The following is a 19,072-nucleotide window of genomic DNA, read 5'->3' as shown; positions in this document are numbered from 1 at the left end:
AGCAATATCCAATATTTGCAAACAATTTATAGGTTTCCACCAAAGCGAAAACGACTGAAAAAAAGGAGAACGGAATTTTCATATCGTTATTTCGAAAATCCTCCGATGATTGTTGATCCCGTCCGCAATTTGTAGAGAAAACTCTATGTTAGCTCCCAGTACAAGATTTTCATTTAGCATCCTTTCTCTTCAAGGAATAGAAAATATTTTTCGCCCATGTTTTATATATATTATAGTGTAATGGGATGTATCTTCATTGGGTGGCAGATAAAAAAGATACATCCCTCTCGGAATATTGTACTCTCTTTATCATAGCTTCAAGGTCATCCGAATGCTCTGGAGAATATCACGTGCTTTATGACGTCAGCATTCTGAAGCGCCCGTGGGCGCAGGTAATGGGATCGTGACAGATAAACGAGTGCAAGAGGGTCTTCAAGAGAAATAGACTAACATGAGTTTTGCGTGACAAAGGTCGTCATAGTCTTGCAACCGACTCATTTATTTGATTCGAACATCAAATAGATTAAGTTACAACTACCAATTGAAACTACAAAGCTATAATTTCAAACAGACCTTAAAAATCATCAAAAAATCCATGCATTTGTTTTTAGACTTTCCCTTTTATTTTTTATGTACGAACGAATATTTCTGATAACTGTTAAATGAAAATCGTTTGCTTAATTATTATCCATAAGTACTTACTGTTTTTCTCATGGAAAGACGAAAGGACTCTCAAAAGAATTGATAAAATTAAATTCGTCGAGATGTTTTTTAATACGTAATGGAACAATATGGATTTTTAAAATTTAGTAAAGAAAAGAGTTGACTTTTCTTAAAATTTAAAAACCTGATGTGTACACCACATGACTTCTTTGTACGGAATATTAAAATATACGCATTTTTTCCTGCTTTTCATTTAAACATATTGTATTCAATTAAATCTACTTCGTCGATAGCTCATAAACCACAATAGAATAAATGTACTTTTTAAAATTCACTATATTTATTTACCATAGCGACACCCTGGAGCTAGGTTCACTTAATAGCGTTACATCTCATCCATTATATAACTCAGAATGCACAAAAGTTATATCATCTACAGAATTATCTAATCATTTCCACATGCTCTATTCAAATACTATGATAAATCTAAAACGATTTATAAAAGAAATTAAACAAATAAAAAAGAAACAGTTTTTCACAGACGAGTCAGCGCTGCTTACCTAATGCCCATGTGCTACTCGTAAACATTTTTCTCTGTCCGAGACAGACTGTTAATAATTTCATTTCATTTAAACTTATTTCCTTGAATTTCATTAGAGATATATTTTTCATTTAATTAATTCAGTTCTCACTTAGCCGCAAGGCAAAAATACATAAAAACTCAAAACATATTCATTAAAAATTTAAAGATATAGAAAAACATAAACCACCAAATACAGTTAAAACAATTAAAAAAACAATTTTTACAATCAAAAGTTATAATTATTTTACAATTACGTTTCTGCGCAGAAAAAGCAATTCGGCCAGCAGGCAAAAAGGCAGATTATTCGGTGCACAAAACTAAACGTTTCTGTTAAGTTTCAAATGTAAACAAATATGGCTGCTATGGTAAAATAAAATAGGCTTATCCACACTTAAAAATCTTTTAATATGTCATTATCGCATGCAAATAAAAAGCATAAAAACCTTAACCGGAAGATAAGAAGAACATAATTCAATCATTTTTAAAGCAAAAAATGCACAATTTACTAACATATAAGAATAAAAAAAAAAAAAAAAAAAAAAAATGCTCACTGAGCCGAGTAACAGAGTGGGTACACACACACACACACCTATATATATATATATACTTTTGATGCGCCCGATTTCAACTAAAATGGGAGGTGCACAACTGCATATTATAGCAGTCCTATATACAAAACTTCAATGTTCTGAGGCTACTTGGTTTTGAGTTATGCGAGATATATACATACATATGTACAGACGCCACGAAAACAATCTCTTCTGAATCCATTTTAAATCAGTTTTATAACTCGTTTGGGGACAAATAGTGCTTTATTCTGTACTAACATACAGATGTCACCCAGAAACACCATGCATTCGATAGCAGTCAAAATGGATATTTTTGTTAAAATATGGTACTCGGAATTTATCGCGATAACTACACTTCCTTTACTTCATACAAGGAAATAAAAAAGAAAGGTCTTTGTACCTAACTCCAGTTTCAGAATTTAACTCACCTGTCAAATCTAGATTTTGCGTTTTTTCTAGAAATCGTTTTGGGTATGAGTTTGAGTGGCGTTTAATGTCTCTACAACGTTTGGGAAATCAAGTTCAAATTTGCACCAATATCTCTAAGGGTATTTTATAGCCATTTACTTACTTAGTCTTGTATATGGAATCATAACACCCTCAAAACTGCTTTTGGAAAATTCATTTGAGGCTAGTTTTCCAAATTCCTCTTTAGTTTATCACACTAAGGTGTGAAATGAGAGTAGGATCCGCATTTAAAATAAAGAAGTTGTCTGCGTTTCTCAAATTCTTTTTCATGAATTTTAGTAATAAATTCTGTTTTAGTTATAGCCTTAGTATTGAAATCCTTTGAGATTTGTCTAGAATTGTATTTACTGTGATAACTCCCTTTCATTCTGTTCCCGTTTTGATGACCCTCTTGAGGGTTTAAAACCTCTTTTCTAGGATTTTCTTTCTTAAAGCTTTGTTTAATACTCTCATACTCCGATAGGTCATATGGAGCTTTAATTTCCTCCATTTGTCAAGAGAGTTGTTCCTTACTTCCATTGGAACCCGGTAACTATTAAGTCTTTTTAACATTTTCAAATATTTTAATTTTGAAGACAGCAATACACTTAAAAAATAACTGTAAAATTCATGAGCATTTCTCCAAGACGTTTTAGGTGTCTTTTGATGTCCGTAAAAGCACTGTTTCGATTTTTCAGTGTTATACTGTTTTAAGATCAGGTTTTCATATAATCGTGCTTCGTTGCATCTTTAGACGGTTAACATATAGGAAATTTCGGCGGGTAAAACACTCAAAAGATAAACCACCCTCTCTTTCTTATGGACCTGAGCCATTTCAGCTCTTCTCTCAAAATTTATCAAACATATCTCGTTTCATCCTTTTTTTTTCCATCAATCTTTGGAGTAATTTGTACCACCTGGATTTTATTGCTCGATTCTACTATATTCGCTAATGATTCTTTAGCTCGTATTTCTTGATTTTGCAATTCAAGCCGTTTTGTTTTTAATTCGTCTGCCCTTCATTTTTGAGCCAGGTGTATCCTCAGCTAATTCTTCAACTACTTCTGTTAACCTCTTCGTCGTCCGTACCGCGTCTAGCGCGTTCAAGGGAAACATCTGCAGGGCGGCCGTAACGCGCTTCAAGCGCTCTTCTACATTTGAAAACTTTTAAACGTTTAAAACACTTTCTAAATGTTTACTTGTTTGAGTTTTTATTTTTGTTTGTTCTAATACCTCCTAGAGGGCAGTACTAATCAGGCATTCTATTTCTAATTGAATTTCCCCTTCCTTTCCAAGTTTTATGAATATTCGCGCCAATTTATATAAGATACAAGACAGTGAGAGATCTTCAATGTCTACCAGCAGAAAAAGAGAAAAAATGAGGTTGTGAATTGGAAAGACAAGAAGGATATACGTTTGATGAGTACAGTCCATAATAACTCTATGATTGATGTTGAAACACGGAAAAGAACTGTAAAGAAACCAATAATTGTAAAAGATTACAACAACAAAACGAAGGAAGGTGTGGACCGCCTGGATCAGATGTTATCAAATTAATCTTGCTGTTAGAAATAAGCATCCCCCGGGGGTCGACGTAGAGAACTCTGCCAAGCTACTGGCTAGGATCTGTACCTAGGCAGTCTCGGCCACGGGGGATAAAATTTATGAACTTGATGTTTCTGAAGTCCTTGGGAAAGGTCACTTATTGGCCGGCTTAGGGAACTGGCATGTCCTGAGCGGTGAGGAACCGTAGCCGGAGGATTAGTTCCCCTCGGTTTGCTGGGTAACGACCCACTGCGACGGGCTCGCCCATGCGACTGGTAGGAGCAACTTGACGACCGGTGCTGCCTGGTGTATTCCAGGTGGTGCGCTGCTCCCTTGATGGGTAATAGTGGAAGTTGAACCTCCACGAAGTGCCCAAAGTGGGAGTGGACCTGTAGTGTGATTGAGTTCACGGAGCAGGGAATGCCTAAAACTTGTTGTTGTTGTTAGAAATAAGCAGAGATATTATTACTTTTCCATTATGCTTTATTTCCTTATAATTTTACTTAATATTCATTTACATTCATCCACTACGACAGTTATGTATGGAAATATATATATTTTTTGTACTTTTAAACAAACAGTCTAATCTATAGGTTAATTGTTTGACATGACAGAAGTGGAAAAGTTGCTTCGAGTTCTTGGTTGTCTTAAATTATTTTTCTGTGTGCTAAAAGTTTCAGAAACTCAACTGAAGTCACAAAGGTTCTGTAAGATTTAAATTCTTGTTCCGCGGTAAGCTATATTTAATTCTCAAATTTAATTGTTGAGAACAAGTGAGCTTCGTCGTTCTAAGGTTTAGGTAATTATTTAAACATACTTAATGTGGAATTGCGTGTTTGAATTAACTGCGAACTACATATTTTTTAGTTGTTTATTGTAATCCAAAAAACATTGGCAATAAGATGTTTTGTTTTGTTAATTTATTGATATATTTTTGATAAAAAAAGTAAAAAAAATAAAAAAGTAACTTAATTTCCCCAAAACAAAACATTGAATGCATAAGATTTTCTTAATATTTTATTTTACTTAATTTTTTTTCCTTTCACCAACATTGGCATATCAGAAAAAAACTAGGCTTTGCATTTCGCCATCATTTGCCTTATTTATAATAATTTTTCAGTGTAAAAAGCAATTATTAAAATTTATTCAACTTAATTTTTTTCCGTATGTAGTAGTAACCATTACTTATATTATGACGAAATGCAGTAATTAAACAAAATTACATGTTAATTAAATTTAGTATTTCTGAGGTAAAAATGTTTAATCATGACTTAAAAATAAATATGAATTTTATATTTACCGACCGTTTTATTAATAATATTATAATTTACTAATAAAACGGTAATTTAATATATTATCACGTTAAGCAATGGTAAATTAGAATTTTGTGATATGTGATTATGTTTCGAAAATATTATCTCCAAATTAATTAAACGAAAACTCATTGTTGTTAAACAACATTATTTATTGAAACATATTACCATTTGGAAATTAAATATCCAATAAATCATGTTACTTCTCATTCCAATTTCACTGTATTTTAGGAATCAGCATTTGCACTGAATATTCCACATTGTTTCGGAACCACCACCATTGAACATAATGTTCTGAATTGAGACAAGTGCAGAAATTTAGAAATATATCACCAGCTTACATACGAACATAAATATTACAAACAACGACAACTAATTAAAGAAATTTAAATAAACGTTACAAATTTGAAACAAATGATAAGGAAAAAGGGTAACTATTTACAAGTTAATACATAATAAATTAATTAAAACGTATACAGTTTTTATTTTCACAGCCAGTTATAAAATTTTATTAATATTTATTGCTAATTACACTACTTGTATTATTTTCAAACGGTTACAAACAAGAACAAAGTATAGCAAATTTACATACTGTCTGTAAAGAACGACAACTTCTTATATGCTAAATGAAATGAAACTTTATTTTGTTCTAACTAAATCAATTGTATGAAAAATAAATAAAGACTTTCTGTAAGAATATTACTGCAAATTTATTCAAAAATGTGAGTGATCCTAAGTGTACAGAACTCACAGTAGCTGTGCATTTAAAGTGAGATGAAAATACTTATTTCTTCGCTAATAACTCATCTACAAATTTTTTTAAGTAATTCTATATATTTGTGCTTTATTGCAAGTAGATATGGTATAGATGTTGTTAGACTATATGCCATTATTTATTATTTTAATTAACAGTAATACGTAACTTCAGATTAACAGACAATATTTTAAGTGAGAATAAGTTAAGTTACAAAGTATAATTTCAGTGCTTAAAACGCTAATAAGCAAACTAATTGAGGCATTCTACGTAAGTACCTAATAAAATATAAAAAATTATCAAACTGAAGTGGTATATATTTCATGAATAATAATAAAATGAAAATTATACATTAAGTACTACTCAACAGTTTGACTAACATTTCATTGTAAATCAAAACATTACTTATAATTCTTTTTGAAATTTACTCTTTGCAAAGCGGGAATATATTTCACAGATTGAAAGCAAAATGCATATTTGTTTGGATAGGATTTTCTTTTAATTTTTGAAACAGAACAAGTGAATTAGGACGCATATTTAAATTCAATACACAATAGTAAACTAGCTTTACTTTTGTTAACATTTCGATTACTACACTACAGCTTTAATGATATTTATTTACAGTTTTACAGATAACATATATTTCTTTTATTGTATCACAGAGTCACATCTTTTGTGGGTATAATTCCATAGATATCTACAGTTTTCAAAAATTATATTCATGAACTACTATATGTATGTTCTGTTTGTCCGCGTTCTGATAGAAAACTATTTGAAATACAAAAAGTTAAAATGTAATTGAAAATTTAATTGCAGACTCCTTCTTTTCCTTAATATCAAGCTAATTTATTTTTGATACTTTTTTAAACAAATATTAGACTGATTAGTTTATTTACTTTAATATTTAAATAAAAACCGTGACCAAAAATTGACAAGTGGTCCAAGGAATGGTTTTTCAAAGAAGAATATTTATATTTTAAAATTAAAAAACAAAGGCAAAAATATCATGATATCTAAATGAGGGGGTATGTTCTGTAATCTATTTAGAAGCAATGTAATCAGATCTATGAAATTTAAGAAAAATGTAACCTAAAACCCATTGAAAGGATATACGTAATTTGAACAATACTTAAAAAGGTCTCCAAATAGTTCTAAAGAGGAATATTGCGACCCAAAGACATCCATACAAAAAACTTTTGAATAGCGAAAAAAGGAAAAATATACTTACACTACATGGAGCATGAACTTATTTATCAATAGGATAAAAATATTTTTTTGCGAACAAAGGAAATAGAAAGGCTCTCGAAAGGGTTTTGATTTCGACAAGCAGAGGAAATTTTGCAAAACGGCTTTTGATGGCAGTAGTCTTGTATGCAATGAGCAAACGCACACTTGTGAAAAATGGACCTGAAACCAAAACTTAGTCTGTTGCTGAAATAGTACCTTGGAGTCAAAGATAATTAGAGAAAGAAACTAAAAGAAAGCTAATTAATTATATAACATATAGTCTTGTAAAACCTCTAGGTAACTTTATCAAGGATTTTTGTGTTTCCAGGCTATTGTAAAGAGGCTTTGAAAGGAGGAGGCTCATATTATTGGAAACAATGTCGACGCAATAGTATAAATTTACCTTACTATTGATTTAAAGAAAGTGTTCTGTTGTATGAACTTAGATATATTCTGTTGTATATAGTTATGAGGAATGTTTGCAAACCGAACATATTCTACATCCTAAATATGGTTTAAAAATAAATGTTTATAAAAGAAAATATGTATTGTAAAAATTATTGATTTACTGTGTTATGAACCTCCTGTTATTTGAGTTGGAAAAGATTTGCCCTGAATATTATCTAACGCTGTAGATTTTGAATTCTGAAAACGGAATCATACGGAAAAACTTAGAATGATTGTTTAAGTATGATTGTTGCTTCCATTAAAGTGTGGAAGATAACGCAGTGATTGAATGGAATGTAAATATTATAAGCTAATTAATGTTCCTTGAGCAAAGAGATATGATTTTATTTCTTATGCTTAGTTTCTTATAAGTCTATGATTCAGATAGATTTGATATAGATGATGTCTTCGTGTATAGTATACTCCTCATTTTAAAGAGAGTATAGATAGAATGTTTGATAAACCATTGAAATGATTGATAAACCTGATAGCAATAACACAAAAGGCAAAGAATAGATATGAAGAATTGTGGACAAAAGTGAAATTCTTGCAATGTAAAAAAATAATAATTTATAAGCTTTAAATGAAAACTAATTGTATTAAACATAAGGCATTTATGTTCACAAATTAATAATTTCAGAACACTTAAATTCCGAATACTTAATAAAGCAGATATTAGTATTTTCAGGTTACCAGTCACTGAAACAAGTTTACTGAAAAGGAAATCACTCTTTAACAGCAGTAATCATGCATTATATTAAATATATTAAAGACTCAAATATTTAGTTTCCATTTAAATCTTAGTAAATAATGGCTGCATTTAAATCTTAGTTTCATTTTGTTATATGCTATTATAGCTTAATACATTAATGGCCACAAGTTTCTTAATTATCTACAAGCGCTTAGTCATACATTTGTGGGTGGATTCAACTTGGAACAGTTTCCTTATGCGCATTTATTATATATTATATTTATTGTATATTGAAGGAGAATTATAAAACTCAGTTTTGTAAAATTATTGTTTGTTAATCGTTTCGTCTGTTAAAAGGCGAAATATTTGAAGGGAATTGTATCAGTGTAGTAAATAACACTTTTCTGAACAATTTTATTGAAGAACGTTACACATATACGGAAACTTCTAAGTTAAACCCTTTTTTGTTACATATTTAGAAAAACTTGTGGCACTCTTTGTCACTTTTAATTTCAAACGTGACACCGGTGGGAATCACGCTTGGAATGTTCTTGGTATTCAAAGTATTAGTATTAATTTAATCTAAGAAAATTAAATTCTAAGCAAATAACAATGTAAATGGAAGAAAATAATTTAATACAGATATTGGCAATTCGATTAGTTACCAATATTTATACTAAAATAAATTCAGAAAGTGCCATAAATCACATTTAGATAAATCAACATAAATTCTTGTTTCTGAATTCAAGTTACATTTAACGAAATACATACATTAAAAATAAACAAAGACAAATAAACAGATCAAATATTAATTTACAAAATGCAAATACAATAAATAGGTGCATTATTAAGCAAGGAATTTACACACATCACAGCACGCACATTTAATCAATATGAATTTTATCTCTTAAAGGTCACTACTTAGTCGTTTAAATCACTGAGACATTAACAAACAGCTAAATATAAAAGGTCTGATTCGCCAATGCAAAAATTCGATTAATTATCAAGAAATGCTAAAGCAATTTAGTAATTTCATCAGACATAATTTAAGTCCATTTAACAAGTTAACATGAAACTTTCATTATATACATTAAACGGGTATAATGTAAACATTCAACAATTTAACATCAACATGAAGCTTCAACTTAAAATAATTCGACATCAGAAGCCATTATTTACAGTTATGTGGAAAGCATGGTCAAAACGCATCACGCTGCATTAATGAGGTGCTGAAATTCAAATCCTGCTTTCCCTTTGAAACGCAAACAGCAAATATGTTTCGAGATAATCTAAACTTTGTGCTTGATTTCGGGATTAATCCCGAAATCAAGCACATAGCTTAAGAATTATTTAAGTGTACACGTTTTACAAAACAGAATCCACTTCTAGAGTCATCACATAAAAATATTATGCTTTGTATTTCTAATTGCTCCTCAGTAAATTTTTATTTGCATTGTGAAAATAACTCCGGAGTATAAAAAGCATAATGTAATACATGATTTTAACACGAAAAATAATTTCGAGCTACGTTCGTAATATAATGATCAATTAAAGAGCTTTTGCTTCAGATTACCGATATGTTTCATGGAAAAATAAAATTATAAAAAATACTCGTGGATTAAAAATCAACAAAGAAATGAAGAATGCATAGGAAAAAAACGGAAGACAAAGATATCTTTCTCGGTATTCTTTCTTCACAGTCTATAAACTCTGTCACGCATCCTAGACATGTTTATAGTTAGGGAGAATAAGCTATGTCTGCAGTAATCTTGAAGAAATATTTGCTTATAGCTTTAAAAATGATATTTTTGCGCTTTATATACATGTGTAACATGATATATAAGACACGATGGTTGGGTTCCTAAATATGTCGTGTTATATATGAAACTGCAGAATTAAAGGAAACAACCCAGAAAGGGAATAAATTGCACTGAACTCGGTGGTATCGTGTAAACATGCTTGTAAATAATAACCCAATAGATTTACACAAAACATATCGGGATTGGTATCGCTAGATACGTTTGCAAACTAATATTCTTTTGCTCGTTTTATAAATGAAGTTCGTCCTTTATATTTTGTATGATTTATGAGGTGTTTCTAGCAGATATTGCAGGAAATTAACAAACTTCACTGAGTTATTCTTGAATTTTCAAAGTAATCTTTCTAGTCCGTAAGATTTGATGCTGATTTGTATTCCACAAAAAAGGTTTCGTAAAAAGAGGAATATTTCTTTATATATATTAGGGTTTAAGTTCTAAAACTGGAAGTGCTATTAAGCCCTATGACGGACCACAGTAAAGAGGGAAAAATATGTATCATAGCCTTAGCTAAGATTTTCAGCGCCCAAGGATAAATGAAGATTTCGCTCTCACTCCTATTTGCCAAGAACGAAAACATTTCGTTCTAAAATTTTGAAACATTAATTTGGTGCCCCCTATATGCTGTGTCCTGGCATAGATGTCTCTTTCTGCCTATTCATAGCTACGCTAATGATGTATTATGTATAAAAATTAATAAATTAAGTAAAATGTAAAGAGATAAATGCAAAATTAATAAATTAATTTAGATTAATGACAGATATTTAAAAAATAAAATAAAACACCCAAACTCATCTTATGTGGGGTTTTGGTCGATTTGGTCACTAAAAAACTGAGAAGTAAGGGAGTTAGGCTCTAATGACTGAATTTGAGCGTAGATGTGTAGATTTTTGCTACATTCGTAGAAAATTTTATTTAGATATTTCTGAGGGACTTGTCTGAGGGATAATCTTTGATTATGTTAAGCTGAAATCTGAAGCATCAGGCTATAAATGTTTATTATTTTTATGGAGCTCTCATCAATCCATGCAATGCAAACTTACAAAAACATAAATAACATACAGCGAGAAAACTCATGATTTTCCTTTTCTTTTTTCTGTATGTTCCAAAATACAAAGAATGACAAAATTTTACGTTTGTTACAGCTGCTCTTTAAGGTCATCCAAAATTAATAGTTTTTAAATTAAATAAAATGACCTTTCACAGGTGCGTTTTCACTTTCATCAAGTATATTTAAATTATTGGAAAACACCAATTTGTTTCTTAAAATTTCTTTAAAAAAAGGTTCAAAATCTATATACTAAAAAGTTTCAAATTACACATAAAATAAAACCCAAAAAGAATAAAATTTACCACTTAAAGTATTGAAATATGTTAAATAGTTTAACTCTGTTATAGAACAATTTAGCCTAGAGCTTTATATTTATATGGAATTTTTCCAATTCTTTAATCACCTTTAAATGAAGCCTTTAAAGGAAATCCGCGTTTTGTATGGAATGCCTGTACCGAAGTTTAGTTGGGAGCTAGAGATCAAATATTTTAAAGAGATAATCTGGCTACAAATTACCATTCAGCATCGTTCAAGAAAGTATTCGTCTCATAATGCCGATATATACCAAAGATCCATTACATTATGACCAGCCCTTCCCTAGAGCAATGAGCTAACCAGGAGAAAAAAACTACGCAACACTCATTGCTAATGCTGGAGTACATAAAGCGCCTGTGTACAGTTTATATACAAGGTACAATGCGCCATTATGGAGAAAAAGCAGCTGACTTATCAAATTTTAATAAAGGTCGAAATTTTATGGCTTGGTGCCTAAAAAAGGTCGAATTTTTATGGCTTGGTGAATTTAAAAAACGACGCATTTGGTGGACTGCTTACAGGCAGCCATTGTGAGTACTTATTGAAAGTGGTGCATGGATGTTGAAACGAAAGTCGCAGATCAGCAGTTTGTCGGTCGGCCACGTCACATTCATTCCAGAGGAATGCAGATACTGTTATGCATTGCTTGCTATGACTGGAGGGCTGTAAAGGTCGAAATCACCAGCAGTTACAGCAGTGGTAAACCAGATATTGTGTCTCCACCCGCAGTGCAGCATACGCAGAGTGTTACTGCCCTGTGCTGACATCATGTCATCGCCAGCAGCACCTACAATGGGCCTAGGAATGTGGAAATTGAACCATAAAAGGATGGAAGAAAGTTACCTGGTTCGACAAATCATGGTTTCTGGTCAATCACGTTAGCAGACCAGTGCAAATACGCCGATTCTCAAAGGAAATCTTAGCACATGCTGTACAGTTGGCTGGAGACAAGGCGGTAATAGCAGTATTATGGTAGGGACTATGTTTTCATGGGGCACATTAAGACCCATCATTCTCATAGAGGGTGCAAGGATTATGCTAATTTTATTAACAGTTAAATTTTAAGTTAAAGTTCCTTTCCTGTCAGATTCTTAACTTCAACTTACTACTTCTGGCCAGAACGTAGTTTTGGAATCTTGCTGAATATTTAATGAGGAGGAGCGGTATTTAAACCACGAAGTTACTTACAGAGTCAGAGAGAATCAGAGTTTCTGATTTACGCGCGTCTGCCTTTTTGGCCACTCTCTCTCTCAAAGCTGTTATTACGCTCGGCCGTACCTTGCTAAGCTTCGTAATCAAAGAAGTTAAGGGGCCAACTCGATTTGAATCTTGATAGCTTCGACTATATTTCTTTAGTTAATCTTAGTTTTAGTTTAATTCTTAGTCTCTTAAGTTCAAGCCCAAGTGAGGGCTTTGTTTGTACACTCCCAGGCGGAGTTTTGTTAAATCTTATTGGAATAATAAAGGGTTAGTTACCTTCTATCTTGTTGTTTCTTGTCACCCGAACTTGAGCGACTATTCGCTTATCAGTTCTTAAAAGAGTCTTCACTTCCAACATTAACTTAGAATTACAAAGGGAAGAACTCTACAAGGGAACGGCTGTGCACTATGTGAGCGTTAACACCTGTGCTCTATGTGAACATCATTGCAGACCAGGTGCACCCCTTAATGGCAACAGTGTTCCCAGCAGGCTATGACGTCTACTAACAAGACAATACACCTGTCATAAGGGCCTAGTTGTCAGGAAGTGGTGCGTAAAGCATTCTGGCGAATTTCAAGTCATGTCTTGTCTTCCGAATTCACCTGACATGAATCTAATCCAATATTATGGTTCTACGTAGAAAAGCGAATTTGCGCTGCGACACTACCACCTCGCAGTGTGCGGGAATTGTAGGACCAGTTAGGGAGTGCCTGGTACCAGATACCTCAGGCTACCTATCAGCACTTTCCTGAGTCAATGCTTCGCTGGTTGTTGGCAGTTTTAAGAACGAAAGGTGGTCATAATATAATGGTTCTTCAGTGTGGTACAGCTTAATTTTTCACTTTATGTATCATATATATAAAGCAATTGAATTTATTAAAATCTTAAACATTTTAAAAGCTTTCAGTTCATCTGTGTTTTGGTGATCAAAGATTCCTAATTCAAAATGGAAAGAACTAAGAAAGAGCTTAGAAATAGCTCTGTTATGTTAATTTCTCAAAATCACAAAGAACTTTAAAATTACTTAATTATCACATTGTAATACGTGATTCAAACTAATTTCAGTCTATATAGATTTATCAGAAATTGGTTATTAACCTTTTTACTATGCAATTACTCCATCAGAAGAGTGTAGAACGGTACCCCTCTTTTCACTACTCTTGGACTTTTCACTACTGTTGGAATATTTGACTTTTATTTTTAAGGTCAACTAAATGTATTGATTTATGCCAAGAAAGTTAGTGCTGTTATTATTTTTTATTTAAATCAAAGGAGTTCATGTAAGATATTTTTTTTACTTACGCCAGAAATGAATTATCATCTTTGTTGTCAGACTGATCTTACTGTTACGGAAAGTATATTTAGTAGTTGTAATATTTAGTAAATCTACATATTGAAACTGAGGGGAATTATGTCTATTCTATGAATGTCTCCTTTCAAAAGAATGTTGGAAAAAATTATTCCACAAATAATTCTTATTTTCAGAACTGTTATATCGAAGCATAAATAAGCAAATGCTAACTGGATAATTTGCTTTCTGTTTCTCTTTCTTCAAGGCCCCAACCAGTGGCCAGTGTTAAAGACCACTGAAAGCTGGGTGTGCGCCCTAGGTGCGAATCCAGGTAAATAAGCTGGTAGCATGGTTAATTTCGCGGTTTCCTCCATGCGTAATGTAAATTCGAACCATTTTCCTAAAGAAAATCCTCCACAAAAGCTATCCGTCCTCTTAGTCAGATAGGTTTCGTGTGCTTTCCCGTGTGCAGATAGCCCAACCTTATTTAACTTTATCTATCGTTCCAGGAAAAGAATGACCTTCTTACGTCTTGTGCGTTTCAAGACAGTTTAAAGAAAACACATATAAAGCTGCTTAAATCAGAATTTGTAGAATAGATATTTCTCAGTGTTTAGTAACAATCAAAAAAATTGATTATACATTAACTATACATAAAAGCATACCAAGCACATCTTAAAAGATTTGGAAAGAATATCATTAGCTCGGAAGAGCAGCTTTTTTTAAAATTAGAGACATTCTACGTGTATTCATCGATATTAAACTATAAGTTTCACGATATGAAATTTGAAAGATAAGCTCATGTGTATCCCGAAAGATAAAATTTTTGTTTGTGTAAAAATATTTTTCTTTTCAGAATCACAGAAAATACACTGGAACTGGAATGTGGAGATGATATGATAAACAAAAATTGTCGCGATATAAATCACATCCACTTCATGAAAGTAAATTGGATAATATATCTCTGTCTGCAAAGTAAGATATTTAAGCACTTTTACAAAAATATTTCATGTTAGAGGATAAAGCACAAAATACGTGAAAGACATCGTTGAGTTCTAAAATGTGCGAGAGTATCGCAAATGCACATCTGCAAATTTAAGCCTAGACTAGATGCTATTTTTTGCATAACAAAGTTAGTGAAAGCTTGGTGCACAATTTATAAAGTTCATCAGCATAGCAACAGTTAATATATATTTTTAATAAATTAAAAATTTCTTTATATTTAGCTATAACTATCATAGCTCTTAATATACATAGCGTTTCTATCAGTTTTAAGAGTTTTCAAAACACACAAAATTACTATTTCAACCGACATCAGTAAGAGCTGTTCTTAGCAATAATCTAATTGAAACGTAATTAACCATCATTCCTTGTATTTTAAAAATGAAGTAAACGTTATGAAAACTTTTATTCAATCTTACGAGATAAGTGAACTACGATTATTAAATATTTCTGATGCAATCAACAGCTCAAATTTATAATTCAGTTATAAAATTGGACCCGAAATTCGGATATAAAATATGAGTTTAATACTTGCATCACGGCCAGAAGTCTTGCTATTAGATTAAAAATAGTTTCCTGTTTATTTAGAATTATTTAAAATTTTTTCCATCTTATTCCTCTTCCCAATTCCTTCAAGACAAAGCCACAAATCCTCACACTTGTATCCATGAATATATAATTGTTTTATTTATTATCGTTTAGCAGGTTTCTTGGACAGCAATACAAACCTATTTCTCTTCGATATTTGGTAGAATACCAAATTAATTAAGTTACGACAGTTTCAGCGTTATCCATTATTTTACTGTCAGGTTCTCCCATCGTGCAATCACCCAAAGCAAACATCACTTGTAATTCTGAAAGAATGATAAATAAATATATAAATCAAATGTGCTCATATCTGAAAGCGAAGCGAAAATTATCCAGCAGACGAGAAGAGAGAATTGGGAATAAGTGAACCAATTTAGTAATATTTCCCTTTCTCATTCAATATTTTGATAACTTAATGGGTATTAATTGTATTAATTGTATTAATTGTTTAAGAGATATGTAAACTCTCATCTTTGGATATCTTTCATTGACCATTAGTCCCTCTCCTCCCACCCCCAAAATCTCATACAGCAAGTATTGTCTTTTTTGTTTTTAAATTCTAGCCATTAAATAACAAAATATTTTGAATTTAAGTTTCGTCCATCATTATCACTTCCATCATTGTAATGATCAAGTACTTATCTTTTCCCTACTAGGAAAAAAAACCAGAAATGCTTTTAAAATGCCATTCATCTATGGCATTAGGTGAAATTTGTTAGGAAATCCTCAGTCTGCTGTAACAATTTACTTAAAAAATTTAATTTGTGTGCAATAATTTATATTTAAAGAAATCTTCATTATATATAATATAGCGTTTCCTGTCTTACTAGCATCAGGTCAGTAAAGCTTTCTGTAACCTTCATGCAAGACAATAAGTGCCCATTGAATGGCTTAAAAAGAAATATTTTCAAAGCGAGCATGTGGAAAATGCATTTAATTTAACGTTATTCATTAACTATCTCCTAATTTTCAGTAGGAATTCATTCGCCATTTGAATAATTATAAAAAATTTTGAATTCACGAAAGAGCTTATTCACCATTATGTCTCGTTGAAAATTCTTTTTGACTCACATTAGGGCCTAACGAAAACAAATTCATTGTAATGATTCCATCTGTTCTCTTCGAAATCGATTCCGGGTTTCAGAGGCTCATTACCACTTCCAGATGTTCCGGATCCAGCGGCAGCCACGCAGTGGAATCCAGCTTCTTGGAGATTATCAAATGCTTGTTCCAAAAAGTTGTGCTTGAGGAAGAATCGAGCAGTGTACCTGTTTTCGTTAACTCTGTCTGGATCCCTTGATTCATTCAAAGTGTCTCCAAACACCTCTCGACATAATGTAACGCGTCCACAAACGAGTATCCTGGTCAGTTTCCTGAATTTGACATCAGCCAATCCGTCACGTCCAAAGGCAAAGGATCCCCGGTAACCGACGGTCAAGTAACCAGGCTGTCCGCGCATCCCTCCTGGAGAAGTGGGAGTGGTCACGGAAGACATCCTGGGGATTGGAGAAATGACTTGTTTATTGGAAGTCAAAGAGTCCACACAAGATATCATATCAACCATATTGAAGTATTCCGCCTCGTTTTTCAGGCGTTCTCGCTCATGGAAATTTTCTGGTAGTACAAGCTTCTGATTCCGAAGGAAATCTAGAATGTATCGAAAGAGAACACCATCTCGGTCAACGAAGTATCGGCCTTTTGAATCCTTGCCAATGCTTTCCTTACCGGTAAAGATTTGACCAAGCAGGGATTTGGTGTCCTTTGTCAAGGTGCTCAGAGAAGTCGTGTAGAGAACACCTCCGACATTCAACTCGACCACGGATGGGAAATCGTCGCTGCCTTCGGATTCCATGCTCCGCCAAACGCAAGTCTGTAAGAAAGGAACAGAAAAAGCTAATTACAAATTTTGAACGCTTATAAAATATTTAAAAATATTATTAAGTAAATCTTTGTACATTGTGCTACCTTCCATCTTTTTAAAACTAAATTGCCGCATAATAAGAAAATAGGAAACATTGCTTAAATTCATAAAGGACAACGAATCTTTATACGTAAAAAATCATTTTTTAAACGTTTATCAATCCAGATTGAGAGGTATTTGCAAATCAGTTATACACCTTTATACTTATTTTTGACATTGCATTTGTTCCAGTTGCAAACATATCTGTGGTAAACATATCCTTCAGAAATAGGTGAAATTTTCATTAACAAAATTTTTATATCTGATACATTAGATCATTTACACTTCACTTAAGAGAGTTTAAAATATAGTCATCTGTTAATTTATTTATGCATTTTCAGTATTTTTGTTGCTTTACATAGCTCAAAATATAAACAAAAATGGAATACAGAAAACTCCATTTTGCGCAAATTCGATAGCCGAAATAAGTGAAAAAATACCATTTCTAGCTTAACACGAACAACGTTATGTTTTTGCAGTACGCATTTTTTTTATTTGGTAATAATATTAAAATATGCAAAGAAAAAAGTAGTTGTTGAATTTAGATTCATTATGCAAAAGTCGAGAGTTTCTAGTAAAATCTTAAAAGCACTTATTTTGAATGACAGTTTAATTTAAAAAAATACTATTTTGTTTTAAGATAATTTTAAACATGACGTCAAATTTTTAATAAATGGTAATATTTACATTTTTGCAGTAATTTTAATAAAAACGAGAGCTAACTCGTTAAGAAATGCAATGTCAGTTCTCATCAACAAAAACTTAAAAAAAAAAAAGTTCACTTAGATTTTGAGACCTAACAGTTTCAAGTTAAAAGTAAATCAGAGTGTAAGAAGATATTAGCTAGGAAATTTGAACTAAGTTTCAGTTTCATTCATTGATCGTGCTCTGGGTGTGTGATCATGATTAGGAAGACTCATTATAGGAAATTTAGTCCACACAAAGTCTGTAAGAAGTCATTATTAGCAATCTCAAACTGTATAAGAAAGTGTTATTCAAGCAGCTTTGTTTTACTATTTTTTTACTATTTTACTATTTTTTTTGCAAAAATATATTTCATTCAAATGTTTAAACATTAAATAAAAATTAAAATAACTAGTTTTGTTTAGCTTTTATGATATATATAATCTTTAGCATTAAATAATGAAGAATCTGTATACTCCACAGCAGTCGTCTCGGAGACTACCTGTATGTCAATATAAAAAACTTTATTTATAACAATTCATTTGAAACAAAGAATTTATATTTTAATATATGTTGTATGTCCGAAGTCAATAACTTTCTGTTAGCTTTTGGCATACTTCGGGATTTTTTGATAAATATTTGAGGAATGTATTTTTTATTGTAAAAGATATAAAGTGCTCAGGAAATTGAAATGAAACCGCGTTATTCAGCTTTGAAGGAAGAAATGATTTTGCATTTTATTTAACGGAAATAAAAATATTTTATCTTTTTTATTTCCGTTCAATAAAAATGGAAAATCATTAAAATGCATCATTTCGTTAAATAAAATGTAAGTTTGTATATCTTCGTTGCAAAAAATAAATAAATAAATAAATAAAAGAGTTACAAATAAAAAAAAATTAATAAATAAAATATTTTCACTTG

General features: G+C 31.6%; 1 protein-coding gene across 2 annotated transcripts in view; it reads right to left on the bottom strand.

The window, feature by feature from the left end:
- Window positions 1-5,251: 5,251 nt before the first annotated feature.
- The window catches only part of LOC118196733 (BTB/POZ domain-containing protein KCTD16-like), an 89,164-nt gene continuing 75,343 nt past the window's right edge, over window positions 5,252-19,072 (bottom strand). For both annotated transcript variants that reach the window (XM_035368190.2, XM_035368189.2), the window contains one exon: window positions 5,252-17,374. In XM_035368190.2, the coding sequence (XP_035224081.1) occupies window positions 16,577-17,356 (780 nt within the window). In that variant the 5' untranslated portion in view covers window positions 17,357-17,374 and the 3' untranslated portion in view covers window positions 5,252-16,576. The remainder of the gene's footprint in view (window positions 17,375-19,072) is intronic.

This window comes from Stegodyphus dumicola, chromosome 6 (assembly GCF_044657685.1).
Source record: "Stegodyphus dumicola isolate Sdum_Otavi_A_Nest chromosome 6, ASM4465768v1".
Taxonomy (NCBI): domain Eukaryota; kingdom Metazoa; phylum Arthropoda; class Arachnida; order Araneae; family Eresidae; genus Stegodyphus; species Stegodyphus dumicola.
The sequence above is the reverse complement of the archived record's forward strand: the minus strand, read 5'-3'. Positions and strand labels throughout refer to the sequence as shown.